Source organism: Plenodomus lingam (assembly GCF_022343315.1).
Source record: "Plenodomus lingam strain CAN1 chromosome Unknown contig_6, whole genome shotgun sequence".
NCBI classification, from domain to species: domain Eukaryota; kingdom Fungi; phylum Ascomycota; class Dothideomycetes; order Pleosporales; family Leptosphaeriaceae; genus Plenodomus; species Plenodomus lingam.
In genome coordinates this window covers 856262-878180 of record NW_027093966.1, presented here as the reverse complement: position 1 = coordinate 878180, position 21919 = coordinate 856262, and the positions used below count along the sequence as shown (strand labels likewise).

The following is a 21919-nucleotide window of genomic DNA, read 5'->3' as shown; positions in this document are numbered from 1 at the left end:
CGAAAAAGAACGTTCGTTACTGAGAAATGCAAGCCACAATGGTCAACACTAATTAGATATATATGTGTATGCATATGTCTATTCATCCACAAGAAAGCCGTCGAAGTCTACAAGATCCAGCGGTCCCTGTGCAGAGCGAATTGGCCAAGTGGTCTCGAGCATCAAACGCGTCCCGTCGTCTGTATAATACTATATATAACTAGAAAGGTCATTTCTTCGTCTCCACCTCCCACCCTCACATGCGGCTCAGATCAGCCCAGTCTCGCAAAATGCTCCCGAAATACAAAATAGCCGTCGAAATAGGTTCTCTCCCCATGATCGTACTCGCGGCAGCCCAGTTTACTTTTCCATTCGTTGTAAAAGGTAAAAGGCATCTTATCAACAACTTGTGGTACCGTGTGGCTTGCATCATAGCTTGACGCCCCATACGCCACGCCCGCCGGCTACGCCAACCCATTCTCCACCTTGTCCCGTCAGCGCACTTTGGGGAGCCCAGCTGATGTTGCCCACTTCGTAGTCGCACCTCCAGCTAGCATAGGGTCCCTTCTGACCCACAGGCACGTTTTGTGCCCCAGCAGCACCATTGGCACCATGTGCAGCTGCCGGTGCTGGAGAGGGTTGATTAGAAGCATGCTCCCCGCTAATGACAGCGCCGTTGTTGGCATGCAACAGGTCCCATATGAGGACAAGCGAGTCGTCACCGCCAGATGCAAGCATGCCTCTTCTTGAAGGGTTCCATTCTATACTGTTGACTGCCGCAGAGTGCCCTCGGAGTTCAAGCAGCGCTTGACCGGGCTGCCGTACATCGAGGATCCGTATCAGATTCGAGTCGGCAGCGAAGGTGGCAAGCAGGTGTGAATCATGAGGAGATGCGGCGAGACGAAGAAGTGGAGGTGCATACGACATCGTCTGCTGAGCCTTTGTGGGAGACATGCGGCCACTAGTCGGCGAACCTGTTTCGACTGTTAGCCAGCTATGGGGTCGTCACCCGGGCAAACGCATACCTTTGTCACGATCCCCACCCTTGTCAGATGGCTCGTAGATGATCGTGCTGTGTTCCAAGCTGCGCAAGTCAAACATGCGCACGCTACCATCTGCACCACAGCTAACGAATACGTCAACGCTTCCGGCGCAAAATCGAACATCAAACACTTCCTTGTCGTGTGCGATGAGCTGCGTCTTCGCGGTCAGGGAGGGTATGTCCCAGATTGTGCAGGTGGTGTCAATGCTGGACGTGATGATGAGCTTGGGTGACATGGTGTTCCAGTCGAGGGAGGTTAGCGGAGCGGTGTGCTCAGGTGTCTTGGAATTGGAGAGAAGGGCAAGCGGGGTGAGCTTGGGGAGCTGTGGTTCGCGCGTGTTTACAGATGACGAGCGTGATATTGTGTTGCTCATTGTATTTCCAGAGGTTTGCGGTAGGGACCATAACCGCAAATGGTCGCCCGATGTTGCCAGGAGGTCTGTGGATTGCTTCTGTGAGGAGGGCGGCTCCCAAAGGATGCGTGTGACAGGGAAGGAGCATGTGGCTTCAGCGATGGCATTGTACTCGATGCCATAGGGTGTTGCACCGGGCCCCGAGACGTCTTGGGGTGCGATCTGGGTATCTAGAATGCGTATCTAAAGCGGCTGTTAGCTAACAAAGTTAGTGCACTTTGCATGTCTACTCACGAAGTTGTGGTTATCTTCGAGGTAGCTTCCTACGGCCATTTTGCCAGCGCTGTTGCCTCCTGGCACATTCCATTTGCACCAGTCATAAGCGTATATGCTCCAGGGCGCCAGATAGTTGCTGTTCGACGGGACTTTGTTTTGGTCGCCCAGGACAGCGTTACCGTGACCCATACCCTCTTGGTCCATGCTCGAATTCGCTCGAGGTCTTATGTCTGCCAGCCCGAGGGGGGAATTTGATGCGGCGCCAGAAGGAGTAGTAGGGTAGTATTTTTGCGCAGGCGTTCCACTGCCGTACTTGGACTGTTCAGGGGTGTTGGAGAAGGGAATGTATTTCTGATCAGGACCCAGGCCGGCTGGACTCGAGCGGGAGTAGGAATGTGAGGAATGTGGAGAGTGCTGTGATTGATTAATGGTATTGGAGCGCGTTGGCAGCGTGTATTGTTGGGCATTGCTTGCGATTTGCGATTGGGTAGGTACGACCGGCGCAGTGTGCGACTGGCTCGAAGGTCCCGGGCGCGATTGCTGCTGCTGTTGTTGTTGTTGTTGCTGCTGTTGTTGTTGTTGTTGTTGCTGCTGTTGTTGTTGTTGTTGTTGCTGCTGCTGGTGATGGTGTTGTTGTAGTTGCTGTTGTTGGGCAGCACCACCTGCGGGCTGCAGACTGCCAGGAACAGCGGCGGGGGTGCCATAATGGCTATTTTGGGGCGTCCCTTGGTCGACATTGATGTTGGGCGCCGAGCGGTAGTTATCGGGCGAGTTGTACATTTGCTGCTGACTGGCCGCGGAGGACGGCACGGAGGGGTGCTGGGACCCTGCAGTGGAAATATGAAGCTCTTCAGTGGGGCGACCGCTCTGTGCCGTAGCTCTCCGCGGTGCTTCGTAAGACGAGGTTGCGACCGGCGGTGCACTCGAGGAGAAGGACTCGGTGGGCGACTGGAGGTTACCGCTGCCGCCAGGCATGAAGGCGTCGGTGCCCGCACGTGTGGTTCCCTGTGTGGCTGCGCGCAGGTTTCCGCCGGGTGCTCCTATGCCTATTCACCAGAAGGGCGAGGTCAGTCACTGTCTTATCTGTCGGTCTGTATCTCTCTCTCTCTGTGTGTGTGTGTTGCGGGAGATGCAAGTTGGGGAAAGTAGTCAACTAAACTAAGGAGCCCGACATACTCCCCAAAGCCGAGGCTGCAGCGAAGATACCCTGCGCTGGGTCGGGCTGCGCATTCTGATGATGGTGTCCGAAAGGCATTGCGCCTGTCGACCGATCGCAGTCGTCGAGTGGATGCGCTGCTGACGTCGTGGCGCGTACTTTTATATCGACAACACCCATCAATGGATGAGTGGATGAGGCTCGCGGTTGACGTTCTGCCCGCTGTCCGCCTGGCTTGGCGCTTTCACCCCACTCTCGCCCATCCATGAACCAACACACCCCACGAACCCTCCAGCCACCCATCACCACCTGGGCACTCCTGGGCACCTCCCTTCACAGTAGCCTGCGTTATTGCAAATAGCGCAATTTTTTCACGGAGGAGAGAGAGTATTTGAATGCTTTGCGAATCATTCTGCCTTCATCAACAACGGTAGCAAAAGCTCAATCACGCAGTCTACGTCGTAGGCTCACACTCAACGTCTCGCTACCATGTCACCAATAATGCAATCGCAATCACATACCCGTGTCCTATTACTGTTGCCACCACCGCCATCGCTCTCGTCGTTTGCGACTCTGAAGGCAGCCTATCACTCTCCTCTCTTCACCGTCTTAAAACAGCTTGCGAGAGCTCCCCACAAGGCCCAGGAGCCTACTCTGCTCGAGATTGCCCTACCCTGTCCGCATTTGTATGGCCGTCTGAGCTCGCCTAGGGGACCACTATATGAGACTACACAACAGCTAGTGGCCGATCTTTACAAGTTGATCACCATCACTGCGAGCAGAGAGGCAATCGACACGGAAGATGCAGAAGGCGTCGATGCTCGCATCATCCTGCTGGCTTACCCAAGAGACGGCCAAATGACCGCATCTCTACCAGACTCGAGCCCAGAGCAAGAAATGCAAGGTCCAGCCATCGACATACATACACTAGCTCGAAATCCCAGATCCTGGGATCTTGTGTATTCTATTGAGAGTGAAGAAGGCGAACGACTCCTCAAGAACTTCCTCTCGCTGTCACAGAGTCAGCCGAGAGTCTCGCGCGTTCGTGGTGGTATAGTGAGTGTTGAGAGAATGGGCGAGGAAGCTGGCATCCCTGAACACCCCACCGACCCAGTAAACCATTTTGCTGTGGCCGTGGGGGGAACCTTCGATCATCTCCACATTGGCCACAAGTTGCTTCTCACCATGTTTGCATTCGTGCTGGGGCGGCGATCCTCGGCGGATATGGATGCCAAGTCAAGCGTACTGACGGTTGGCATTACTGGTGATGCTTTGCTGGTGAACAAGAAGTATGCTGAACAGTTGGAAAGCTGGAAGCGTCGCCAGGAGTCTGTGCATGACTTTCTCTCCTCTTTGGTCTACTTTGGGCCGTATGACGATAATCGCATTCAGGTCTTGGAGGTGAATGAGCCAGGACCGAATGGACACGCCGTTCACGTCAACTTTCCCTCTGGCCTCAGTATTCGATACGTTGAGATCTGGGACCCCTTTGGGCCCACTATCACTGACAGAGACATCACCGCCTTGGTCCTATCTCTCGAGACTCGGGGTGGAGGCGCAGCAGTAAACAAGAAGCGTGAGGAGCAAGGTTGGGAGCCATTGGAAGTGTTTGAAGTAGCTGTTCTAGATGCCAGTGAGGAAGACAGGGTGGACGACACGTTTCAGAGCAAGTTGAGCAGCACAGAGATTCGGCGAAGACGAAGTGAGGGTATTCGAGCCAGATCATAGGCATATAATTCGTGGGACAGGATTGGGGCCCGTCTTTCTGGGGGACGACACGTCTCCATGTATGTTTGTTGGGCGCGGGCATTGGGATTCCGTGGCGAATTGTAATCGAGTAGATTCTGTATGTGTGTCTGTCACAGATGTGTCGACGGTACGGAATCAAGATGCAAAGTCCCATAGCTTGGACGGAGGTGTAGAGTAAGCTGCCAGGATCTGTGGTTGTGCGACGGTTCACGACGGCTTGGTGTGACTAGGCCACATGACAGCGAAGGAGCGCATGACGTGAGAGGTGTGTGTATATGTATGGTCAAGCCATGCAAGTAGGTTCAGTTATGAGGCGTGCATCCAGCAGCAGGGCCGGTCGTCTCGGAGCAGCCACACGATGGCTGGATACAGCCAGATACAGGTCGCATGCGCTGGCTCACTGTCTGGCCAGAAGCTGACTGCGGAACTCTCGCCTGGCAGGGGAGGGGGGGGATGGAAGGTCATGGCGACGACAGGGCGCAGGGACGGGAAGGGTTTGGAAACCGATACTCGGGCGACGACAGGAGTGTTATTATATGCACGACAATAAAGTGACAACGCAGCCGTGGTGGCTCGTCAGGCGGGCTAGTGGCATGGTGGCATGGTGGCATGCAGGCGATCAGAAATCGATGCAGATAGCCGCGCTTTGTAGAGTATCGGTAGGGTACCTAGTAGGTAGCCTCGCTCCTCGCTATCCACTCGACCCATCATCAGACAGTGAGATTGGGCCTTGGGGGGGGGTGTAGTATAGTAGGTCTCCAATTTTCTCAGCCCTTTATGAGGCTCCTGGGGGCTCCTGGGCCCGGGATGTCGTCATTAGACAGGTCCCCAGGTTGCCTCTTCAAGCGTGTTGGAGCCATGGCCGTGACGCTGTCATGTAAGTATGTACCTACCACCTGGACAGTCACCGAGTGCAAGGGCCATGGTAGGTCCCGGATGACGGTCCTTGGAGCGGCTGATTGGCGTTGGCAAGCGCTTGACGGCTGCACTGCTTCGTTGGCAACGCATTTGCGGCGGCCAGGGGAGCCGGCAGGGAGTGTTACCATGTAGGTAGAGTATAGGTAGGTAGGCAGTCTGTAGTCTAGTGTGGAGTGGAGTGTGGTCGAAGGGAGGGCTTGAGGGGCTGTCTGGTACAGGATGTAGCCAAAGTGGAGAGAGGCAGTGGGAGCGGGGAGTGTGGTTGGCCGGCTCCCCCCTCGCCCATCCCCCCTCCCCCCCCCCCCCCCCGCCTTCAAATCACAGTCGCTCCCTTGAAGGCCGCGTATTGGTACTTGTTGTGCTATTGTAGGTACCGTCAAGTCGCCCTACTGCAAGTCCAGCTGCAACACACGAATCGACTTGTTTCTCGCTCGGCAAGGACATGGACACTCCCGCCTCCTTGCGGGCCTTCGCATACGCACACGATCATGTGATTCTGCTAGGCCGTGAACAGGCTAGCCCCTCGGCTGGCCATTGGTCCTCCATTGGTCTTGTCGGTTTGCAAGGTTGTTTGGGATTCGACAAGTGCAGCCAGCAGCTTGCGACTCTCCAGCAACGCTTAGCTGACCGCTGGCAACGAGGTCATGCTACCTTTCTTCTTTTCCCGACTGTGCCCCCTCTGGCTGCTCTCTGCTTGCAAAACATATCCAGTCTCGCCAGCCAAGTTTGCGCTGCTGCTGCTGCTGCTGCTGCCGTCACTATCAGACCCCGTCCCGCTACTACTGTGACCAGACTGTCTGTCTGCCTCTGCTTCTTGTACATAAGACTGGCCTGTGCGATTGGTTCTTGCGCTGCTTCACAATTTCCCTCCCAGTCCAGATTCTTCGTCTCCGTCTTTTTCGTTGTGCTGCCGCTGCTGTTCATGGGCCGCGTCCGCAATGGGTATCCTCGATCTCGCCGATGAGCTCCTCCGCATCGTATTGGAAAATGTCACTTCAGAGCCAGAAAAACTCACAAGCCTCGAGCGACGTGCCTACCTTTCCCAGGAAAGCTTCAAGCAACCTCCACCTTTGGAGCCCGATCAAGCCCAAACCATCGCGGCTTTTCGGCTCACGTGCCGCAAGTTTTCCGACCTCGGCGTCATCCATCAATTCTCAAGAGTGACTACCAGATTCTCGAGAAGAGGTCTAAAACGGCTGGAGAATATAGCAAACCAGCGACATATTGCAGAGCGAGTGAAGAAGTTTAGCTACATGGTCCCGTTCTTTTACGTTGAAGGTCACTGCCAAATGTCACCTCCCTTCTTGCCCACCCCCCTAGCTAACCTGTCACCTAGGCAGAGAGCGTGTGCAAGAACTTCTTCGTACCCGCCCAGAGGACCTGGGATTCTTCGACCTTGGCCACTTCCAGCAAAAAGTCAATGAGCAAAAGGACATCCTGAGGACACAAGAGGACGCTCGAGTCCTAAAACTCGCCATAGCCGCTTTCACCTCGCTGCAGCATGTTCAAATCCTACGTGTCCAGGACCGGGAGGACGGAAATCTCATCTCCTACATGCGAAATCATGCTGAGCTGATGCACCTGGTCGAATTAAAGTGGCCTCCGGCCTGCTTGCATTCCACAAAAACAATTGGCACTGCGCTGCTCGAGTCCAGATCACCGTGTTCGCGCTTCTCCTCGCCCATGCTCAGTCCACAAAGCGTCCTGGGTGCAGCAAGCAACCCTCCTACTACCTTGAGCGTTCTTGCCGAACGTCTGACCTGCCTCGAGATACATTTCGATGACGGCATAGATTTGGACGTTAGAATGCGACAGCTCTCTTCGCTAGCACAAGCCGTTTTTACAGCAGCCAAGAACATTGAGGCCGTCCATATTGGATTCCCGTCACACAGACCACTAAACCTGCGCCTGGAGGAGCTGTTTCACCACGTCAAGTGGGATAAACTGCAAGCGTTTGGTATTCAAGCGTGGAAGCTCGATGCTGAGGAGATCATCAGTCTTGCTCAACGGCATCGAGAGACACTACGTGGATTTAGGCTACGAGATGTCATCTTACGAGATGGAAGCCGATGGACAGACGTTCTCACAGCACTACGGGACAACATGGCCAGACTGGACTGGGTCAGTCTGCGGAGAATCGACTACGAGAAACACTTTGACGAGCAGTGGACCACGGGTGGTGTGGAAGTACCAGACGACCCACTGGTAGGCAGCGACAGCAGCGACGAGGATGAATGGGATCACTACGAAGACCACGACGACGATGATGACGACGATGACGACGCAGAGCACAGCCTCAACACCTCGCACAACCACGATGTCGAGGCCAGTGACGGATCCGTAGCCGACTCCTTTTCCGACGCAGGTACCGACGAGCCCGAACAGGGCGGAACCCTACACTTTCCGCCCATGCCCGACACCCCCGCCTCCGTCACCTGGTGCAACTGCAACGGGCACATGGACAGCGTCGATGTCCTGCAGGACGACGGCATCATGGTGACCAACCAGCAGCGCAAATTCTGGGAAAAGTGGGTGGTCAGGAAAATCTGCACCGAGCAGCATGCTCACAAGTGATCGGCTTTCCTTTAGTACGCCAACAACACGCAACAGATTCGAGGTCATATGTTCCATGGACATGCGCGCATGCAGGAAGCGAGGGAGGATTTTTTGGTGGTGGTGGTAGTCGCGCTCGGGTCTCGCGGCGGTCTTTGCGCGCAATACCATACTTGATGCCTCCCACCCCACCCCCACAACTTGCGCCGTGTCCCCTATCCCAAATCCTCCCCACCACCCGACTTCCAATCCCGTCTGCGTGACTCGCCATGCCATGCCTTGCCATGTCGCATCCCATCTATTCCTAGCATGCATGTCAGCAATTCGACACCGCTGCAGTCTTCGTACCGTATCATACCTGTTGGATATCGTACTGCAGTTGCACTGCTTCTACTACTAGCTAATTACTCTACTCTACCCTACTCTACTCTAATCCCGCATCCGTATCCGGCGCTTATCCAATCTAATACCTTCCAATACGCTCCATATCCTTGGGATTGCGGTTCAGGCATGAAAGGGGGAGGGGTTGTTCTGAGACTTGACGTGTGGATGGCTTGTGTATATTGGTATAGTGGCTTGTTTAGCCTACCCTTGGATGTGGATGTGCTTGTGCGTGGGGGTGTTGGGGTGGGTCGGGGTTGAGGTTGTGGAGGGATGGTTTTCTAGTATATATATATGGATATGGATATGGTTGTGGTTGTGGTTGGCTTGACTTGACCTGCATCCTCTTTCTCCGCTTGGCATGTGAGAGGATGCTTGTTCTGGTGAGGAATTGGGGGCATATGATTCATCTACACTGGTGTTGGGATGGGAATGCGGGTTTGGGGGTGGTGGGATGGGATGGGATGAGATGGGACAGGACAGTCAGAGTATGGAATAGTAGAATATCGTGTCAGTCTTTATAACCCTTGCCCCCCTCTCTTTATCAACACCCCAAACATACACACTATCACATACACACACCCAGACACAAATGACTCAACACATTCTCGCTCCTCAAGACAAAGCTGTGGGTGTGTTGCGGGGTTGCCTGTATATAGGTCATGCTTGTTTGGGACGTAGGCATTTAGCATGGCATCTGGTGTTTTGTTTTGTGGGTCATATATTTGGTTTGTTGTGGAATATTTAGATTTGGGAGTTTGCCTGAGGAGGGAGGCATGGGCTAGTGGGATTTCGAGGTGAGAGGATGGGTGTGAGGGGGACTTGGGTGGGTGGGGTTTGTAGTGATATTGCAATAATCACTACAGTACTTTCGCTAATCAGTGGTATCACGACAAGCATTGGTCCAAGTATACGCCAATAAACAAGTCCACAGCTCTAGGATATCAATCTATCTATTCGAATCACGCCGGTACGTCGTGTAGCAACTGATCCCCCGTTGCCATCGCTCACATCATAGCAGACAGCCTACTACCTACAATCTATCCAATTCACCACATCATCCTCACGACGCGTCGACGCGTTCTCAAATATGCTTCAATATTCCATGGGATTCCCAGCCTATCTAGGACGCGTCGGACGCGCGCTAGGCTCTTCGTTACAACAGCCTCCAAGCATATCGGCTCGCTACACTAATTATGATAACCACTTACACCAACTGTATTTGATCTTGTCATACAGTATCTGCATCGTTTAAAATGGTAGCCGGTACCTGGAAGCCTCTCGTTGGCGATGGGATTATGATCTGGGAGCCGATGAAACCTCCGGCTGTCAAAGATACACAGCAACAGTGTTCGCAGCTGGTATCAAGGGAGCCAGATGTTCAGGGTAAGATCAATTTAATTGAATGGGAGATGACAGTCAATTGATTCGACAACTACATTGTAGATGAATTACAAGGCAGTTACGACAATGAGGACTGTAATTCGGTCTTGCCCTCGGTCGAGATATCGAATCCCAATGCCACTGCCGCCCATCTCAAGAGTGAGAGGCACGATCTTTCAAGCGCTCCTAGCATGACGAGTATATCATCTGTGCCCTTGAATGGCGATTTGATTTCCTCGGACAGTGCCACCAACCCGACACCAACATCGTCCCCTCTGCTCCATTGTTCTTGGGTTGAGCAACTGAAAACTTTCGCTGAGCTACCTGAAGATAAATGCACTCCTCTAGTCTATCCTGGCCCTCTTACGCCTCTAGAACCATCAGGTCTGAGCTTGAACGTGAGTTACGACGCGGGATACACATCCGATAGGACCGACCGAACGGATCACGTTCTAGACTCTCCTTGCCCACGCCCATACGGCGCCAGAGACTCGCAGCGACTTTCTCCAATTCACAAAGAATCCAAAGTGCGCAAAAAAAGAGAAAAGGCCGGAAAGAAGAGCTCTGTAATTCGGCGACTTGACTTTGGCAGTGTCTCAACAAGCAAACTTCGAAAACCAAAGAACGAGCATCGAACGCCTAAGAAAAGGCTAATGGGCGGCATTCTCGAACGCTCGCCGTCACATCGTAAGTAGCACTAGACAATGTTCACTTTGAAATAATCGCTGACGATCCCCAGACTGGACATTATCGGAACGAACCTTCCTATGTGTGCTGTGGCGATGGTATGCACGGGACACCCAAGCCTTCGCACGGCTATTCAACGCAGTCCACAGGCTGGATCTTCCAATGAAAAAAATCCGGGATCAGTTGGAGAATCATGTGAGACTGTATGGAGGAAAAGCTTTTCCAATGTATCATGATGTCTTCGGGGCGACCTTGTTTTCTGATCCAACAGGAAAATACGACAAGGCAAGACATGATATTGAGGAAGCCGCGAGCATGTTGGGTATCAAACTCGTGCGACTAGACCAGGAAGTAAAGTCACCGTCAGGAAAGGCTGCGACAGCCAAGTCTCCGCTGACAAGGCGGTATTACAAGGCACTTGTTCGACAGGCGAGGAAATCAGCCATCAAAAAAATCTCCGTTGAGAAGTCGTCTATCAAGAAGTCATATGCTGGACAAAAAGCTGGACATCCCGACCTGCAAGCTTTACACATTGGGGGCTGTTCGATTGCCACCAGTGACCAGGATGAAGGAGTTCTCACTGATGCGGAAGATGCTGAAGGTCTCACTAATCCAGACGTCGTACCATTAATCGAATACACAGAAGGCCTTGTTACATCGTGTACGGTGCCTCCATGTCTACTCTTCCGGGTATGGGATGCCTCAAGCAGAACATCCTTTGGACCGGACGGCTTCACCTCCAGTGCATTTAAAGAGTGGAGCGTGATTCCTCCCCCTATACCACCAAACGACCCTCATGATGCCTTTAAGTTGCTTGCACACTTGCATTTGAGTAGAGTAGGTGACACGCCTTGGTTCGTATTCTATTCCACGCAAACGATACGTCACTTACTAAGTACTTGTACAGTTTTATCGCAGCGGCCGAGTCCCTAATTCAAGTTCTGACTATTGCCGCAAGACTCGACCGGCCTCAAATCGCAGTTATCGACCTTCGTGCTGCTTGTATGCAAGAGGCACACAAGACGCATTTGGCTGCTGAAACATTAAAGTGGCTTAAAACTGATGGAAAGATCAAGCTCCGCTATCGGTACCAGGGCCATGGCGACTGGGTAAGTCCCGCATGATTACCGTAAGCCTCAAGCATTATAATAATACAACTCCAGTTCTCTCATGCAACTATACCCAACGAAGCCATCCTCACCCACTTTAAGCTCGAAGACTTGGACGACTTGTGCAAACACGACGACGCAGCCGCACGCCTGATGAACCTAGACGCCTTCAAACCCCATCTCAAGACTTTCCAAGTAGCCTCTGCAATGCGAGAGAGAAGTACCACACTAAACACACACGTCGCCGGCACAATCGGACGAGTAGCAAATTTATTCCTGGGAAATACGCGGGCGTCCACGCAGCACATTTCAGCTTTCGTCGCTCGCCTGGTCGACGGCTGGGCTATTGAGAAGAATGCTGCGACGGATGTGCATAGCTTGTCGTCCATGGCTGCTGCATTTGCGAGCCATTTTGGGCGGCACTCGGGATGTAGCCGGCAAGAGCTCATGGGCGCGTTTCAGGACGGTATAGACGAGGGGACGAGGTGCGCTGCACGCTGGTCGCGTTCGACTTCAGGTCGCCGAAAGAGTAGGAGGCGTTGAGTGTTGTGTGCTGTCTTCGCGTGACTGCGAGAAGAACATGGATACATGGATAGGAGATTTACAGTGAGGTTGTACTTTACCACTGTGTATGGATGGCTACTTGGCAGAGTAGGATCTAGCGTGCATGATTCAGGATAAGAGCAGGGCACCATGCTGACGACAGATCACACAGGAAAGAGTTCGGCTGTTGGGCAGAAATAGTAGGTGCTGTGGGAAACATCATGGTGTGATATAGTTGGTAGATACTACAACGCAATATTGCATCATCGCTCCGTACCCAATTCATAGCATGGACCATCGCCTCTCCTCCCGAAATAGCGGAAAAGAACGTCCGAACGAACCTCACTTTGGCAGTGGAATGGGTCGATTGATGATCACACCCCTTTTCCACCTACACCGTAATATCATCTTTCGTCCGGGCTAGCCCAGCATCACTACTCAGAATTATGCGGTGTCGAGGCGTAAGCTGAGGGATCATTTGGCTTCGTGCCATGTATCGTGGTATCAGACATGGAACTATGAACACTTTCGCTATCGATGTGTGATCCATTGGTATGAATCCTATTCACAGTGGCGACCGGGTGGACTGCGGTATTGCATGGAAGGGCTGCAGGAGTACTATCTCGCTGCGGCGTTATCTCGCTCAAAAGAGCGGGTGCACGAGGTCGCATTCGTGTCTGAGCGCGGAATCTCGGAAGGCGGTAACCGTGGGCACCGCCATCTGTTGCAGGCAGCAAGATAGGTTGTGTGTCATTGCCAGTGGTATCTGCATTTCCAGAAGTTCTTCTTTGCGAGGCGTCGATGTTGTCAGTCAGAGTCATGACGACTGTGAGTCTGGTTTCGAGATTGTGGATGCGCTGGTTGTTTTGGGACAGTGCTCGCTGGAATTGGTAGTAAGTTAGTAGTGAGATGAAGAGTGATAGGGCGGCGAAGGTGGGGAATAGTGTTGCAAAGAAGAAGAAGACTGTGCCGTTATTCATACTGGCGCCTGGGTGAGAAAGGGGAGAAGATGGCTGGCCTTGCTTTTACACTTAGTAGAAGTAGAGGCTCATTCCCTTGAATTCTTGCCACGAATTCTAGTATCATGTCACTCATGCCCGCTTCACCATTGCCATTGAAGACGATGGAAACGCTAGATGCATTTGAAGACCCTCTTCCATCAGAGAAACATTCACTAAATGCGATCGCTCCGCCGCTTCAATGGCCTTCCGCGATCCCATGGATCCAGCTCGGTTTTTCCAACGACTCGTTTGAGTGCCTTTCCGTCGCATGTTTCTGTCCCACAGAAACAGCTTCGACACACCCATTCCACCCCCTCCTTGTCTACAACTCGATCACTGATGTGTAGGTCGCTAACGAAGGGTAGGATCGTGCGATCCGTGCTACTAGGCAAAGTTGCGTGCATAGGGTCGAATTCGATACGATGAGATGAGTTTGCAGAGTCCTGGGAGGAGGCATCTTCATCGGAATCTACAGCCGTTTGATCTTGGATATTGACTCGAGTTCCATGTCGTACGAGGTCATATTGAGGCATGCCATCAACATAGAGGGTTGCTTCGAACAGAATTTCCGTAGTGTCCTTGCGAGTCATAACACTACAAGACATGGTGTCAGCGCCCAACACTTTGGCATTTGCTCTAAAACTTGGAAGGGTGGAGAACACAAGAACACCCAATATAGAGAAGAATATCGCGCAACAAATAGACGCATGACTGTGATTTCAATTCTTGGTTCAATATCGCGGTATAATGGGACAAGCCCTGTGACGATGATGATCGTAAAACCTTGACCTTCTGGCCACCAAAGATTCCATTGACCATGGAATATGACATGGGCCGAGCAACCGCCGTCCCAACTAGTAGTAGGCCCGTTCCATGCAGCTATCCGCTTTGTCCCCTGCTCGATATAGAAACCTCGAGTCTCGACGTTGTTCACCGTTGTTTACTCTCGTATTCAGAGTCTGTTTGCGTGAAAAATATCTTCTTCGAAGAGCGGTCCCTTGCTTTTTTTAATGTATTCCATTTCACCGTTATACTATTGTAATGGGGCTCAGTGTACCGCCGAGACAATCCTATACGAGGCAAGGTATGACCCGAAGCTCCACACTACTATACGGAAGCGGCGCGCTGCTCTCCCGATCCCTGCATTGGCAACGATGTTTGTTGGCAAGGCTATTGTAGCACAGCCTCATGATTAATCCTAATATTAGCAGGAAAAATGTAGATTGAGGGGAAAGCCATGAAGGAAAACCACCGAACACCGACGATTGATGCACAACCACGTCCCTCCGATACAGCCGACAGCACGTCGCTGCTGCGGGATGTAACGATTCCCTTGCCGAGACCCCGTCGTGCACCCAATACCTTTGAACACTTCAATAGTACCTAACAAGACTTGCGCATGAAGGACGCATTGGAAGCTGCTATAGTAACTTTAGTGTTCGGACGAGGATGTCTACTAACTAGATTGACTTTAGTCGAGCCGATCACTACTACATCCCATGATCAAGTCGGTGGCATTCACTGGCCGATAAAGGATCATCCGAAAAGCTCGGAGACCGGAAATCAGAATAGACGATGCAAAAAGTCTACAGGAAACTACCATGTATGCTGCAACCCATTAGCATAAAAATACGAGATAAGGGTCCGATCTACAACATTGGCCCGCAACTAGGAGTTATCGGCTGAATCATGCCAGCGAGTGACGTCTGTACTACCGAACCTTCGTATTAATGGCAAAAGAATCAGTATATAAATATGTCCAGAGAGCATCCCCTACTGACCATCATCCAAACTCACAACAACTACCACCACTCCTCTACTCCAACCAACCAACCAACCAACCTACCCACCTCCCCGACAACCGCCATCAAAATGAAGTACGCCACCGTCGCCACTGCCCTCTTCGCTGCTGTCCTTGCCAGCCCCACTCCTCCATGCGAGCCTTCCAGGGACCCTTCCTGGGGCCCAACATGGACTCCTGAGAGTCAGATGGTGATTATCAACAACTACACGTTCAAAAGCAACGGTGGCGACATGGAAGCTCATTTCGACATGCACGTCGACACCGCCACAGACATCCACTGCGACATGGGCTTAACCAGGGACATCCCATCTATGGTCTACCCGTGCTCAGACGGTGTGCACAGGGCTGGCTTCATCAAGAGCCCCAACATCACCGACGCCACTCCTGGTCTGGCCCTCTACAACGCGATTGACACTGCCGTCGGCAAGCAATACCTTGGCCCCGGTCCTCAAGTCAAGTGCGGATATTCTTCTGGGAACGATATGGTAGGTTTCATTTGTATCAATCGTCAAAGATGAATAGCTAACAGTAAACAGTATTGCACTCAGACCACTGAGTTCATCGCCTGGCTCAACTAGAGTTCCGGCATACAAAGAGCGCCATTGGCATTTGCCGTTGCACACGATCCTTACCTAGACCATTCATCCGAAACAATGTGGTGATGGAATAATTGTAATACGAAGTCTTCTGTATATAGACAAATCAATGACTTGACATGAAATCTCTCCTGTCCACTCTTGCATTATTTGAAAAGCATGGCCATTCTTTCTTATCTCCAGATACCATAAACCAGGCTTTCTCATGCATAACAAGATTGTTTCCTCTAGGCAAAGCAATCTTGTGCAGTCGAAGTCTTTCAGCTAATCGAATTCTACTCCAAAACACTTCCCATCCAACTCGACGTGTTTGCACAAGTCTCAAATGCGAGGAACACCAGCTTCTTACTGTCGCGAGCGGGTCTACATGAACCACATACCGTAGTATAGTATTTTATATTGACGTCTTCCAGTAGCTCCTATGATGAATACTGCAATACATTGCTATATCCCTGCTAACTAGATGATTTTCAGATTTCAACTCGGAACCAAAGCCATCATCTCATACAGAAGGACTAATCTCACAACACAGAATCCGACGATACAAATGACCAACCCTAATTATACATTTAGCATTAAAGTCATTGATGGAATCGGTGCTCGGGCAGAGATAGGGAGGAGAATCTGGTCTACTCACTAGAGAGTCTTATAGTTCAAGACCATATGCAGATTTAGTAGAGCTTGATGGTCAGTGCTAATGAGTTTACATTCTGCTAATTCGTCGTCGTACTATTATTAGGGCGTGCAAACAAAATATGTGGGCCTTTTCTTTACTCACACCGTATTTGTTATAGTTGGCCATCGACATGCTAGAGTATGGAATAAAGTCAACAGGTGTAGTGGGACAGAGCGCCTAACGATCAAAACGCCAAGATTAACCGGGTTGCAAAAAGCACGATGAGCAAATCGTAGTCGAGGTTAACCATTTCAGCAGACTAGGCTAGGTAGGTAATAATTTGAATCTGATATTACTATTCAAGTTGGTAATAATATATGCACACGAGGGTATAGAACACGATCAAATCATACCAGGAAGCCGCCGCACCCGCCCCCGCCCCCCCAGAAAAAAGGCAATGCAAAAGTTTGAGATCCACACACGCACGCACACACACCAACGGCGCTATGCGCAACCATCACGGCTGAACCCAAAAAAAGAAAACCTTTGCCAAGAGAAAAGGGGACTATCGATCTTTGACAATCACCTGCGCCAAAATGAGGATAGCCTGTTTTCCTTCTTCTGAGCAGCTGCCTCGAGGGAAGAAGCGTGTATCCTGGACGACGGAAAGCGAAAGGATCGCACCTTGAAACTCTGCGTCATCTTGGAGAGGGAGACGGGCGGTGGCATAGCGTCGGTGGATGCAGAGCTGTTGTTGGAGCGACAGTCTGGCCGAGTGAGTGCGGCCTTGTATTGTTCCCACATTTCACTGGTGGGCGACGCAATGGCGGAGAGCATGTCGCTACTACTGCGTGGTTTCTTAGATGCGGGGTCACAATATTGCGTGACCGTATCCGCGCTGACCGTCCGCAGGGTGAGCTGAGGTCGCTCTCCGGTGGTTGGGGACATTGCTTTAGTCGTGTGTGAGTTTATGAGCTGTACATGCAAGTCCGGGAGAGCGCGGGTCGGCGGTGGCGAAGGCGGAGGAACAGAGAGAGCTATTCCTATCCCAGACCCATGGCTGCTCTGCTCGATTGTACTGCTAGCGAGCAGAGGTTGCTGAGTCTCAAAGTTGAATTCAAATCCACTTGGCCGCGAGGGCTGGCGCAGCAGAGGATGAATGTGGCTCTGTGGAATGTTTGCTTTGGTCGCTACCGTCATAGACTTTGTTCGGAACCCTTCCGCAGGAGCATGGGCGACCGAGGCGAAGCCGCCGAGGAGTTCGCCATTCACTCCAGGGCCAGGCTTGGCAGGACTTGCTAGTTCTTCCTCGGCGCTCGACTTGGAAGATGCCACGCTTGCTTGTTCACTCCATATTGAGCTGGCGGTGGAGCCAGTACTGTCAGCCCGGCTTGGGGCGTCGCTCATGTCCATAAAGATTCTAGAAAGTGATGTATGCTCCAGTTGTGTAGAGTCGAGGAGAGGTGTACGTGGGCGTGTCAAGTCAACCGAATCTGACTGGGACAACGTCTTGCTGTGACGCGCAGATGGTGTCTTTGACCTGAGCCAGGATGTATCTGGTCCTGCTCCGTCCGGTAACACCGACGCAGACGATTGCTGTGAGTAGACGGAAGACACCGGCCGATGACAATCCAGTGCCGCTGGGTCAAGGCCGGTACTGTTCTCGTGGACAATGCTGGCGCAGTGTTGGTTCGATTTCAGATTTCTCCGTGAATTACGCATGGACAATGATCGTGGATCAAATAAGCGGAAGGAAGTCTGACGAGATGGCGCCGCAGTGGAGTTGGGTGATGAGAAATAATCTTCCCGATTACAATCTGGTTCTATTGTGAGGGGACTGTGCCGATTGTCTGAAGACAGTTCTTTGACAGTTATAGATGGTGTCGCCAATGGGGTGGCCATTGGGGTCGATGTTACGGTGTCAGTGTTCCATGAAGATTGTTCAGCTACACAACATAGAGGATACTCTGGAGTCTCGTAGTCTCGAACTTCTCTAGGAGCTCGAAGAGCAGAAGTCAAGTATTGGAGTGTACCGTAGATCAAGAGCCACCTCACTTTGCGTGCGTCAATCGCTGAGATCTTCTCCTGCTTTTGTGAGGAGATTGCGGCATACACTCTCTCAAACTGCATATATGCCTGCACAATCTTCGAATTTGCTGCGACGTGATCCAAGTCGTTCGTTGCGACAGCCAACGCCGCACTAGCCGAGTGAAGCTGGCACGTCTTGTTATACTGATTAGCCAATTTGAATTTTCTAAGTGCTTTCTGGGCTTCGGCCTTGCTGGATGTAGACCTTTCTGCTGGCAATAGTGGCAATGGGTGTGGTTGTGCTTTGAAGCCATGCCGCTTGTCAAAGCTACTAACAGTTTGCAAGATGCATAAGCCACCACTGGCAGGCTTCTGCATGGAAATATCGCTCGTCGATTCTGTGTCCACAAGATAGTCATACAAACTCTGAAAGTCGTAAAACATGGACTTGTAGAGCGCCTTTGGGAAAGACACACCTCCAGGCGGCGGCCAGTACCCAAACTTGTTAGCATAGAAGCCGTGCAAGAACTGGCGGAAATAATCGAGGTGGCTGTGTGCTGAGTCGGTTATACCAAGGTAGGCTGGTGACAGGTCATTCTGTAAAAAGCTAGCAAGAGCAGCGGAGATCCGATTTAGCCGAAGATCGACTTCATGGTGTGCTCTCCTTAACAGGGCCTTGGTAAGGCTCGAGTTGGCCTATAAGGTGTTAATTATTGTCTTGGGCGCGTCATTCGCTGCCATAGATGATTCCTTACGGTGTATTCTGGGCTGAGGACCAAGCTCTCGTTCATCCCAACGCAGTGAGCAAATGCATCGATCCAGACAGCCTTTAATTTGTAATGCTCTGCATAGTATAGGCTTGCGAGTGCATAGTCGGTACACTCTACAAGATCGCGGTAACCTTGGTTCCCAAGATAATCCAGGAACTCCTGATGATTGTTTGTCTGATCTGGCCGGAACAGGAACAGTCTATCCTGCAAATCAACAAAGGCTTGGCCCATGTGTTCTCCTACCAACGGTTTCCCCAAAAGTAAAGCAAAGAAATTGCGTGTAGTGATGTGCCATTGGAAAGAATGTTCGCGGGATGTCTCGTTGGGGGCAGGAATGAAAAGCTGTATGGTACTGCGTTCTTCCCCCGGATTGTTGAGTGAACTTGGCATTGTGACCAGTGGCCGAGGGTCAATGTTAGTAGAGGATGTGATATGAGCATCGCATTGATCTAAGATGGCATGGCACTTCTTCTGTTTTAATACCCTGAAGGGAATGCAAAAAGACGGGCCACGCTGGGATGCTCCCCGAGCGTGTAAATGAACATAGCAGTCGCCGTTTGCATAGTAGAGTTCAGGGTCCTATTACATGCACTTAGACAACCTCTCTCAACAGTGATTGCGTACATACCCGTCGCAGGAAGTCCCAGTCACTAACAGTACGAGTCAGGCCAGCCCATCTTTGAACTCTGGCGTAATGCATTGGCCTTCGAACTGCTGCAGAGCAGCTAGCAGATCTTGTTTTGAGCTGAACCCCAGAAGAGTTTATGACGTCTATTGGGTTCAAGGAAGCGTTGTTCGACAGGTTACAATGGTTCAACGGCGCTTCCAAGGAGCGATCATCAATGGGCAGAGACTTTGGCCGTGGTGTGGAATGCGAGCCACGTCGCTGAGGTAATAGACGACTTGCTGAACCTATTGCGGAGGTTACTCGACTCAGGGACCGAGATCGATCTGTGCCACGGTCGCGTGGAAGTGATGAACTGCGGTTGGGTATCGCAAGTTGGGGGTCCTTTTTGAGGCTGACTTTGAAGGAAGACATGATTTCCAAAGTTCTCTATACCCTCTAAATAAGGTGTGCGCTGGTAGTACAAACAAGATCATCAGAGAGAGAGCTCCAGGAGCAGGGCTGTAAAGTTTGGCATCGAATTATCTAGCTCCCGTAATCAAGAGGATACGTAGGAGAGACGAACCTCGAGCCCGGGGCGCGGGCGGATGCAGCTTTGTACAACTTTTACCCATGTTATCAGGGTAGCTCCACGGATAGCCTAGGGAAGCAGTACTTGCGCGGACAGACGATGGCGTCTCTTAGCCCATGAGGCTGCCTGTTTACAATTCATGTGGACCGATTGCAATAGCTGATCCTCGCCTAAACGCGACTTGGGCGCTCGTGGCTTGCGTTCGCCAACCCCATATGACGCTAGACTACCCATCTCGTGCATCCAGATCGTGCATCAGGGATAGGACACGACGAGAGGCCAGGAGTTCGAGGCCTCGAAAGTGCCATCCATTGTCCAGCTGAACCGTTTCCAATATGGTGGTCCTTGGACGCAATCATCCTCATGAGTCTGGAACTGACATACTTGGTACCAACAGAATGTCGTCCAAGGAAGTGTGAGGATGGGAGATCTTGATGCCTGATGGCCAACATTGCCTAGGAACGTGGCACGGCAGCAGGCACTTCCGAATAGAGTTTGAAGATCCTACCAGCGAGCTGGGAGATGTCGTGAGCCTAGTGGAAGCACTATCGCCTTGGTTGCGTCAGTCGCTTCGAAGGAGGGCCAGGGGCAGTTTTCCTACTCCGCGACTCAGCTCCTCTCCGTGTTCCCCCCAACGCCAGCCCGGTGCAAGATTGCGTTTGCGAGTCGAGTCGAGTCGAGTCCAAAATCGCGTCCAAGAGGTCAACCAAGTCGCGAGAACGTCACTGATATGAAGTGATGGACTGATGGACTGATGAGTGGCCAATGGACGAATGCTCTCGCCAGCCGGAGTCGGCCCCCGGGCGCCCATGCCGATCGACCATGCTCGGGACCCCGTCGGCTCACACTTTGTCTGCATCCAACCTGACCACTCCACTACATAGGTCTTTGGCGATATATGGGATTTCTTGTCGTCAACGATACACTGCACTTCGGTGCATCTATCATCTTTGCTGGTGCCATGGCGTGCGTGGCCATTGATCTTTCATTCACCCGTCCCAATCAAACAGGACATGAGGCACTGTACCGGTACCGGTCGGTATACTTGGATCCTGGTAGCAACCCCGTCCATCCCCGGCTTTCCACTCTACCTACTCCGCATGCTTGACCGTCGTATCGCAGATTTGAATTATAAAACAGACGACGTGCAGACACTGCGTCCCAAGCATGCGAGCTCCCGAACGCAACATGACTGATCGTGCTACCATCAGATGCAGATTCCGCTCATCAGGTTTTGACGGCAGCCAGTCCGCGTCGCAATGCATCTCGCTACGTTGGCCCGGATACACAGCATGGCCACAAGAGTCTGGAAGCCCTGAGACACAGTTGACTGTTGTGTTAGATGCACGCGTCCTCTTATTTCCATCAGATCGTCTAGCTTGCCCACGCCCACGCTGTGGCTAGAAAATGACTTACTAGATATGCAACGCAGGATGCGGATGCATTCATCCACAGTCTTTTCCTAAACGTAAGATTGCAGGACCTCAAAGAAGCGGACTTTTTCCAGTGATACGCCAGGCAGAGCAATGTCATTCGGGATGACATGCATATTGCGACAGCTCATGGCGTCCATCTTACAAGAAAAACACAGAGCAACATCTCTTGCCATGGAAAGTTTGATTAGATTCCTTTTCTTCCCTTGCGTCCATTCTCAAGACTTTTCATCCTCGATTGTCGTTGGTAAACGGATCTCATTTCATCGTCATGCTCTGTGCCAGAAGATCTCAAAAAGTATGTGCCCACAAACAGAAGGTCTTCTTCCCACACCAGCCGGACAGG

At 51.8% G+C, this 21919-nt stretch overlaps 10 protein-coding genes across 10 annotated transcripts; 5 read left to right on the top strand and 5 right to left on the bottom strand.

Moving 5' to 3' along the window:
• Nucleotides 1–39: 39 nt before the first annotated feature.
• Nucleotides 40–3109, bottom strand: IAQ61_009540 (uncharacterized protein; the record flags this gene model as incomplete). The annotated part of the gene is made up of 4 exons (XM_003838304.2): nucleotides 40–953; nucleotides 1005–1617; nucleotides 1669–2696; nucleotides 2827–3109. The coding sequence occupies 4 exons, from the start codon at nucleotides 3107–3109 to the stop codon at nucleotides 409–411; spliced, it is 2469 nt and encodes an 822-aa protein (XP_003838352.2). The 3' UTR covers nucleotides 40–408.
• A 186-nt stretch (nucleotides 3110–3295) lies between these two features.
• Nucleotides 3296–4534, top strand: IAQ61_009539 (uncharacterized protein; the record flags this gene model as incomplete). The annotated part of the gene is made up of 1 exon (XM_003838303.2): nucleotides 3296–4534. One exon carries the CDS (start codon nucleotides 3296–3298, stop codon nucleotides 4532–4534), a length of 1239 nt encoding a protein of 412 aa, XP_003838351.2.
• Nucleotides 4535–4861: 327 nt separating this feature from the next.
• On the bottom strand, nucleotides 4862–5636 carry IAQ61_009538 (uncharacterized protein; the record flags this gene model as incomplete). Its single annotated transcript, XM_003838302.2, has 2 exons — nucleotides 5449–5636; nucleotides 4862–5064 (listed from the first exon to the last, which is right to left on the bottom strand). Exons 1-2 carry the CDS (start codon nucleotides 5561–5563, stop codon nucleotides 4862–4864), a joined length of 318 nt encoding a protein of 105 aa, XP_003838350.1. The 5' UTR covers nucleotides 5564–5636.
• Nucleotides 5637–6000: 364 nt separating this feature from the next.
• IAQ61_009537 (uncharacterized protein) lies at nucleotides 6001–8644 on the top strand. Its single transcript, XM_066098428.1, has 2 exons — nucleotides 6001–6751; nucleotides 6810–8644. The coding sequence occupies exons 1-2, from the start codon at nucleotides 6412–6414 to the stop codon at nucleotides 8045–8047; spliced, it is 1578 nt and encodes a 525-aa protein (XP_065951587.1). The 5' UTR covers nucleotides 6001–6411; the 3' UTR covers nucleotides 8048–8644.
• Nucleotides 8645–9663: 1019 nt separating this feature from the next.
• On the top strand, nucleotides 9664–12129 carry IAQ61_009536 (uncharacterized protein; the record flags this gene model as incomplete). The annotated part of the gene is made up of 5 exons (XM_066098427.1): nucleotides 9664–9793; nucleotides 9854–10477; nucleotides 10689–11309; nucleotides 11396–11586; nucleotides 11689–12129. The coding sequence occupies 5 exons, from the start codon at nucleotides 9664–9666 to the stop codon at nucleotides 12127–12129; spliced, it is 2007 nt and encodes a 668-aa protein (XP_065951586.1).
• Nucleotides 12130–12563: 434 nt separating this feature from the next.
• Nucleotides 12564–13109, bottom strand: IAQ61_009535 (uncharacterized protein; the record flags this gene model as incomplete). The annotated part of the gene is made up of 1 exon (XM_003838299.2): nucleotides 12564–13109. One exon carries the CDS (start codon nucleotides 13107–13109, stop codon nucleotides 12564–12566), a length of 546 nt encoding a protein of 181 aa, XP_003838347.2.
• A 104-nt stretch (nucleotides 13110–13213) lies between these two features.
• On the top strand, nucleotides 13214–13918 carry IAQ61_009534 (uncharacterized protein; the record flags this gene model as incomplete). Its single annotated transcript, XM_066098426.1, has 2 exons — nucleotides 13214–13473; nucleotides 13570–13918. 2 exons carry the CDS (start codon nucleotides 13214–13216, stop codon nucleotides 13916–13918), a joined length of 609 nt encoding a protein of 202 aa, XP_065951585.1.
• A 976-nt stretch (nucleotides 13919–14894) lies between these two features.
• On the top strand, nucleotides 14895–15664 carry IAQ61_009533 (uncharacterized protein; the record flags this gene model as incomplete). Its single annotated transcript, XM_003838298.2, has 2 exons — nucleotides 14895–15419; nucleotides 15471–15664. Coding segments are annotated over 2 exons (567 nt in total), but the record flags the coding sequence as incomplete, so codon positions are not given.
• A 910-nt stretch (nucleotides 15665–16574) lies between these two features.
• Nucleotides 16575–20350, bottom strand: IAQ61_009532 (uncharacterized protein). The gene is made up of 3 exons (XM_066098425.1): nucleotides 19573–20350; nucleotides 18930–19523; nucleotides 16575–18870 (listed from the first exon to the last, which is right to left on the bottom strand). The coding sequence occupies exons 1-3, from the start codon at nucleotides 19981–19983 to the stop codon at nucleotides 16729–16731; spliced, it is 3147 nt and encodes a 1048-aa protein (XP_065951584.1). The 5' UTR covers nucleotides 19984–20350; the 3' UTR covers nucleotides 16575–16728.
• A 294-nt stretch (nucleotides 20351–20644) lies between these two features.
• Nucleotides 20645–20951, bottom strand: IAQ61_009531 (uncharacterized protein; the record flags this gene model as incomplete). The annotated part of the gene is made up of 2 exons (XM_066098424.1): nucleotides 20645–20692; nucleotides 20742–20951. The coding sequence occupies 2 exons, from the start codon at nucleotides 20949–20951 to the stop codon at nucleotides 20645–20647; spliced, it is 258 nt and encodes an 85-aa protein (XP_065951583.1).
• Between the last annotated feature and the right edge of the window lie 968 nt (nucleotides 20952–21919).

Excerpts from the sequence above, each read along its gene's own strand:
- IAQ61_009537 (XM_066098428.1), top strand. The coding sequence starts at position 6,412 with ATGGGTATCCTCGATCTCGCCGATGAGCTCCTCCGCATCGTATTGGAA. Across the intron at positions 6,752-6,809 it reads CCCGTTCTTTTACGTTGAAG|GCAGAGAGCGTGTGCAAGAA; the intron begins GTCACTGCCAAA and ends CCTGTCACCTAG.
- IAQ61_009532 (XM_066098425.1), bottom strand. The coding sequence starts at position 19,983 with ATGTCTTCCTTCAAAGTCAGCCTCAAAAAGGACCCCCAACTTGCGATA. Across the intron at positions 19,524-19,572 it reads ACTGGGACTTCCTGCGACGG|GACCCTGAACTCTACTATGC; the intron begins GTATGTACGCAA and ends TGCATGTAATAG. Across the intron at positions 18,871-18,929 it reads TCCTCAGCCCAGAATACACC|GCCAACTCGAGCCTTACCAA; the intron begins GTAAGGAATCAT and ends AACACCTTATAG.